Source organism: Octopus sinensis, linkage group LG10 (assembly GCF_006345805.1).
Source record: "Octopus sinensis linkage group LG10, ASM634580v1, whole genome shotgun sequence".
Taxonomy (NCBI): Eukaryota; Metazoa; Mollusca; class Cephalopoda; order Octopoda; family Octopodidae; genus Octopus; species Octopus sinensis.
Window position 1 is genome coordinate 36,006,917 of NC_043006.1, and position 7,500 is coordinate 36,014,416.

At 38.6% G+C, this 7,500-nt stretch overlaps 1 protein-coding gene across 2 annotated transcripts in view; it reads right to left on the reverse strand.

Moving 5' to 3' along the window:
- Positions 1 to 7,500, reverse strand: part of LOC118765089 — a 57,799-nt gene that overhangs the window by 35,503 nt on the left and 14,796 nt on the right. For both annotated transcript variants that reach the window (XM_036506554.1, XM_036506555.1), the window contains exon 4: positions 571 to 697. In XM_036506554.1, the coding sequence (XP_036362447.1) occupies positions 571 to 697 (127 nt within the window). The remainder of the gene's footprint in view (positions 1 to 570; positions 698 to 7,500) is intronic.

Sequence of the window (7,500 nt, forward strand, 5' to 3'; positions counted from 1 at the left end):
TGTATTAAAACAGGTTGAAAATTATATAAATAAAAGCAAACTACATTCGCTAAATAATAATGATGATGATAATAATAATAATAATAATAATAATAATAATAATATAATAATAATAATATAATAATAATAATAATAATAATAATCATGACAACAAGAATAGCAACGACGGAATGGTGACGACAGCGACGACGATCATAAGAGAAGGAAGAGGAAGAGAAGGTGAAGGAGGAGCAGAGAGGAAGAGGTGAGATGAGAGAGGACGAGGAGTGAGGAGAGGGGAAAGAAGAGAGGAAAGAGGAAAGGGGAAGAAGAGGAGAGATGACAGAAGAGGAGAGAGAAGAGAGGAGGAGAGAAGAGGACAAAGGGGAGATCAGACAGCAGGAGGGAGGAGGAGACGAGATGAGAGAGGAGGAGGAGAGAACAGAGTGCAGGATAGAGGAAGGAGAGAGGAGGAAGAGGACAGAGGAAGAGTAGGAGAAGGAGGAGGAGAAGGAAGAGCAGAGGAGGAGAAGGAGGACCAGAGGAGGAGAAGCAGTGGGATTAGGAAGGTCAATGAAGATGGTTTCTTACCACAATTAAACTTATCGGTCGGGGACATTGCGATTCTTTGGATTTCTTTAGAAACGGTACATTCCAGAGGATTTGTAGAAGACTGACAACACTGGGGCTTACTGTGAGGATTAATAACATCCAATACCTGCAGGAAAAGATGAAAAATCGCCACATTACATGATATTAATTGCTTTCTCTCTCTCTGTCTCTCTGTCTCTCTCTCTCTCTCTCTCTCTCTCTCTTTGGTTTGTGTATATAGGCGTGGCAGTGTGGTAAAAACCATGTTTTTCTTTCCAACTATAAGGCTTCAGGTTCAGTCCCACTGCGTGGCACCTTGGGTGACTGTCTTCTACTATTGCCTTGGTCGACCAAAACCTTCAGAGTTCATTTCTTACACGGTGCCTTCTACGATAACTTCACACGACCAAGGACTTGTGTGTGAATATGGTAGACGAAAGCGTGTGCGTGTGTGTGTGTGTGTTTGCGTCAATATTTGTCCCCATCCCCACCACCTGATAGCCGGTGTAGTTCCGTTTACGTCCCCGTAACTTAGCAGTTCGGTAAAACTAATTGATAAGTACCATGCTTTAAAAAACAATAAGTGCTGCGGTCAATTCATTCAACTAAAAATTCTTCAAGACTCTGCTCCAGAATGGCCGCAATAAAAAATAGAATACATCACATACTTTAAGAGTACGCGTGTTTGCGGAGTACTCAGCCACTTTCACGTTGTTTTCACTAATAGGCTGTCCTGTTGATCAAATCCAAGTGGAACCCACGTCGTCGTAATCGATGGAGGGCCAGTTAGACTTGGGAATATATCTTCACACACGCACGCACGTCCTCGAGCGCGCGCACACACGCACACACACACACACACACACACACATACAAACATGCATACATACTCACATATTCACATCTTTTATTTTAACGTTCGTACTGAATTAATTAGGATTTCTTAAATCAAACAAGTATGCATTACACACTGGATAAAGAAATTTGGAGAATTACTTTGGTCCAACGGTAGAGGGCCTGCCATGTCTACAAATGATCTTGGTTCGGGTTCGTTCCCTACGAGCATCTTTCAACTTTTTCTAGCAAAAGCTATTTTCTACTTAGTAATAACATAGCTAAGTTATAGCTTTATGTACTTTGAGATCGCGAAATTGAAATATTTCTCTCGAAAGAGTACAAAAATTCTTATGACGTCACACACACACATATTATACGGGAGCTGCTGAAAGGTTCCCAGCTTTAAGGGTATCGCAAAAGCCCTGATCTTCCTGTATTTTATTTTAACCAAAGCCAGGAACTTTCGTCATTCCCTCATGTGTGTGTGTGTGTGTGTGTGAGAGAGAGATCCAAGAATCGAGATGTAGGAAGTAAGTCAGCTTCAAGCAATCCGTAGTAAATATAAGAAACAACTTTCAGAAACAGTTGTGGTTTATTGAGATGGACGGTTGTGGATATTTTTATATCGAAGCACAAGGTAGAAATAGGCAACCAGGCTTGCGAATAAGAATACAAGAGTTAAGGAATGGAGTATATAAGATGGGGGCTACATATGTTTCATAGCGAGCGGAACGTCGGAAGTGGAAAATATCCATTCGAGATGTATACGGCAGGCTGCTCGTCAGGTCAACGGTATCTTGCTTGAATGGCGTCGAGCTGGCAGACACGTTAGTGCGCCGGGTGAAATGCGTAGCCGTATTTCGCCTCCTAAGTTCAAATTCCGCCGTGGTCTACGTTCTAAGTTCAAATTGCGCCGTGGTCGACTTTGCCTTTCATCCTTTTGGGGTCGATTAAATAAGTACCAGTTATGCACTGGAGTTGATATAATCGACTTAATCCGTTTGTCTGTCCTTATTTGTCCTCTCTGTGTTTGGCCCCTTGTGGGTTGTAGAGAAATAGGTATCTTGGTTGAATATACGTTTACATTGTCGCAAGGAGGTACATGTTCAGACATGGAAGATTCGATCAGAATGTATAGAGAGCACAGTGACCGAGCAATTGGAGTGGTACTCCGTCGGTTACGACGACGAGGGTTCCAGTTGATCCGATCAACGGAACAGCCGGCTCTTGAATTAACGCGCATGTGGCTGAGCACTCTACAGACACGTGTACCCTTAATGTAGTTCTCGGGGAGACTCGGCGTGACACAGTGTGATAAGGCTGGCCCTTTGAAATACAGGTACAACAGAAACAGGAAGAAAGAGTGAGAGAAAGTTGCGGAGAAAGTACAGCAGGGTTCGCCACCAACCCCTGCAGGAGCCTCGTGGAGCTTTAAATGTTTTCGGTCAATAAACACGCACAGCGCCCGGTCTGGGAATCGAAACCGCGATCCTTCGACCGCGAGTCAGCTGCCCTAACTACTGAGCCATTGCTCCTCCACTTAAAAGAGCACTCCGTCGATTACGACGACGAGGGTCCCAGCTGATACAATCAATGGAACAACCTGCTCGTGAAATTAACGCGCAAGTAGCTGAGCACTCCCCAGACAAGTGTACCCCTCACGTAGTTCTCGGGGAGATTCAGCGTGACACAAAGTGTGACAACACGGCCCTTTAAAATACAGGTACTACGCATTTTTGCGAGCTGAGTGGACAGGAGCAACGTGAAATAAAGTGACTTGCTCAAGGACACAATGCGTCACCGGGAATTGAACTCACGACCTTACGATCGTAAACCGAATGCCCTAACCAAAAAGCCGCGTGCCCTCACTCAGAGCATTTTGATGACAGTGATTATTGATGGTGATTTGGTTCTTTATCTTAGATCTTCAACTCTCGCATGGTACATAAATAGATAAATATATATATATATATATATATATAATATATATATATAATATATATATATATATATATAATATATATATATATATGTGTGTGTATGCATGTGTGTATATATATATACATACAACACACACACACACACATACATACATACATACATACATACATACATACATACATACATACATACATACGTGTGCTGAAAGCTCCCTGGCTTTGGTATAAAGAGGATCAATTAATTATGATTTTATTCAACATATTCCCCTCTCAAATTTATACCCGTATTGCAGCGGCCCTTCAGTTTTTCTAAGCCCAGTAAAAGGACTCAGAAGGTTAGCCCTCCATCCAGGGCTTTCACGACACCTTTAAAATCAGGAACATTTATATGAAAGAATCCACTCCATTTATGACGGTTTAGGGCGACTTACTTTAAGTTAGGTTTGAAAATGTATCAAGTCAGTGTTCGCACGTATAAAGAAAGGTGAAGCACGTTTGCAACCAACAATATCTATGATGTTACTATGTAGCTCAGTGCTTCTGGTATGGCGTACCGGCAGTTTTTTTTTTCTTTTTCCACTGTGCCAGGGTCCGGTAATATTTCTTAGTAATATTAATCTATACCAGAAGCAATATATATATATAACGAATATAATAAAAGTTGACTATTTTTATCTCATATTTATTTTGTAAACAAATAATACAATATTACATAAGTGCTTTATTAGGTTTCTTTTCTGCAAACTCGCCTCGTACCGGCTGCTGGTGGCTTGCGTACCGGCACAGTAATACTGATGTAGGTCACAGACAGAGTCCTTCAATTAGGATGTGCTATATTGTTTCTCTGTTGTGTGCATGTACATACATGTGAAGTTAAATGCTTCCACCGATTCCTAGATATGGGTATTGTTCCTATACGTGTGTAGGATGGTAAATGTTTGTACCCAGTTGTTTGTATAACTTCACTCTGCTTTTATCGATAAAAATATTTTGGTTTCCTTACAAACGTAAAACTATTCCTTTGTAATCAAATACTGGTCTACTTATACATTATTCCTCCTTCCTATTTATCTCTATCTATGTATATACGCACGCATACACACACACATACGCGCGCGCATACATATATACTTCCTCCCACCCACCTCTCCTCTCTTGCTCTGACACCTACTTTCTCTTTTCACTTCTACCCACCTTCTCACGTCCACCCTCTCCCTTCATCATCACCTCCTCCCTCGTTACTCCAGCTCTATACTTTCCGACCCCACCATCCCACCCCCAACCCATCCCTTAAACCCTACCCTTGCTTCCACCACTCTCACCTCCCCCACTCTCACTACCCCCAGTCTCACTACCCCCACTCTCACCACCCCACTATCACCTCCCCAAACCACCGCACCACCAAACACCACCATACTAAACACTATATCATAACACTCCGCACACACTAGCACTGACCAATTCCCAGCACCCACACCAGCGCACACACTAACCTTGACCACTTACAGCACCTACACCATCATCCACACAGCTATACAAGCACACAAACACATGTCAAGGCCATCAGCCCCCTTCCACATGCACATACACGCTCTCACATACACACGCACGTGCACATTCGTTTTCGAATCACCACTACTTTATTATCTCCCCGTCTTTCTAGCTCTCCTGTGTGATCTCTCTGTCCGGCATTCTCCGTGATATATCGCTAGCAACTAAATCTTTTCTATTTTCTCTCCCTGTTTATTTCTGTGTTCCTTTCTGTCGAAGAGCGTAGACTCGAAACGTAAAAGACTTTCCCAATTTCCGAGCGTTAAGCTAATACATCTGTTTATTGTTTACACACCCGTTTTCGTCTTATTTTTTTATAAATTCTCACTATTTATATATAAATATATATATTATATATATATATATATATATATATATATATATATATATATATATATATATATATATATATATATATATATATATATCCACATATCCAATGTGTATGTATGGTCAAAGAACAAAAAGGAAATTCAAAACACAATATTTATTAAACAGGATATATAGTCAAAATACGTATATAAAAATATATCTAATTCTTTATTGCCCACATGGGGCTAAACATAGAGAGGACAAACGATGATATACAAAGGAACTAAGTCGATTACATCGACCCCAGTGCGTAACTGGTACTTATTTAATGGACCCTGAAAGAATGAACGGCAAAGTCGACCTCGGCGGAATTTAAACTCAGAACGTAACGGCAGACGAAATACGCTTGACATGCTAACGATTCTGCCAGCTCGCCTTAGACGTATCATAAAATATTAATCACTTAAAGACTTGTTTACTCTCAGTAATTAACCGTTCATTGACCTTCTTCAGGGTTACCTGCTATTTCTAAATTTCGGTATGTGGTGAAGCATGAAGCAATTTTGCTAAACTCTAATTATAATTATGCTTATAATTATAGAATTTTTGTATAAGTTTACCGATAATGGTTCTTTTAACATACCGAACTACTTGGTAAAATTATTAATTAGAAATTGATTAATGGATTTTACCATTATTATTATTATTATTATTATATTATTATTATTATTATTATTATTATTATTATTATTACCATTATTATTATTATCATTATTATTATTATTATTATTATCATTATTATTATTATTATTATTATTATTATTATTATTACCATTATTATTATTATCATTATTATTATTATTATCATTATTATTATTATTATTATTATTATTATTATTATTATTATTATTATTATTATTCAGTAGTTTTATTTTTTATAGCGTGCTTTCACTTCACTACCGAGCGCAGCTCTGTGTGCCTTGGGTATGTGCTGTGATTTGTTGTGATGCTCTGATGGTTATTGTATGGAAAGGGTTCTGCGTAGGATGTGTGCAGTGCCTAGTAATGCAATTTTCTGTATGTTATATGTGTTTGTAAGTCCTGGTGTTTTTGTTATGTATTTGTCTGAATATTTTTTATCATGCCTAATGCACCTACTATGATAGGAATTGTTTCTGTTTTTAGATTCCACATTCTGGTTACCTCCATTTCCAGGTCTTTGTATTTTGAAAGTTTCTCCATTTCTTTTAGAGATACGTTGTCATCTGCGGGTATTGATACATCAATTAGAAAGCATTTTTTTTCTTCATCGAAAAGTTGAACTGTGAACTTTTAGGCTTCCTTTCTTTTTTGCTTTCTTCACCTCCTTATTTTTTACCCCTACCCTCTATGTCATCATTTTATTTATCTATACCCTTCTCATTTATTCCTATTTGTCTCCGATGACGGAATATGAAACTCTCTGTCTTTGACCCTTCAGTCACTCTGTTGCTTCTGCCAAATATTAATAAAAACTATACATATACACATGTATTGAGTTCTATTTTTTCTGTTTGCATCACCAAACGCATGCGCAGACACACACGCACACACTTACCTCCCCCCCACACACTCAACACCCGACACACATACACATATATTAATGTTCGTTTTTATGTTGTTCAGAAACAGTTTTACATTAATTCGATCGGTTATTCTATACTTTTGTAGATACTCTCTACTTTCGACCAGCTAAGCCATCGTTGGACTGCAACGTTCTGTTGTTTTTAGTTATTTAAATTTTTCCTCTGAGGAGGGAACTCGAATTAGATAACAGAAACAATGTCGCATTTTAAATTGAAAAATATTATGCATATTTTTGTGCTCTACTTACAGATTATTTTTATTGTGCAAGTCAGTTGGTCGGTTTCGTTTTCTGAAAATCCAAGCTTATCTAGACTGTCAGGTAGGCATTTACTCACAAAACCCCGTGCACTAGTTATTGTTGATATAAATGTAAATTTATAATCTGGATATAAAAGCTGGACGATTCGAAGCAGTTGTCTATAATCATCCTAAATTTTATTTTATTTTGAAAGCGTTATTCTCATCAGCAGGACAGCTGACATCTATAACGGTATATACACATTCTTTGGTTCCCAAACAATGATATCTGGCATGTTATGTTTACACCTGACAGATATCTTGATGGAAATGTTCCACTAGTATTCCTTGTGTTAATGTTTGTGTTCTTATTCAATAAAAGAGGTTATTTTCAATATTTATTCCAGGACAGTCTTTTTTTACCGAA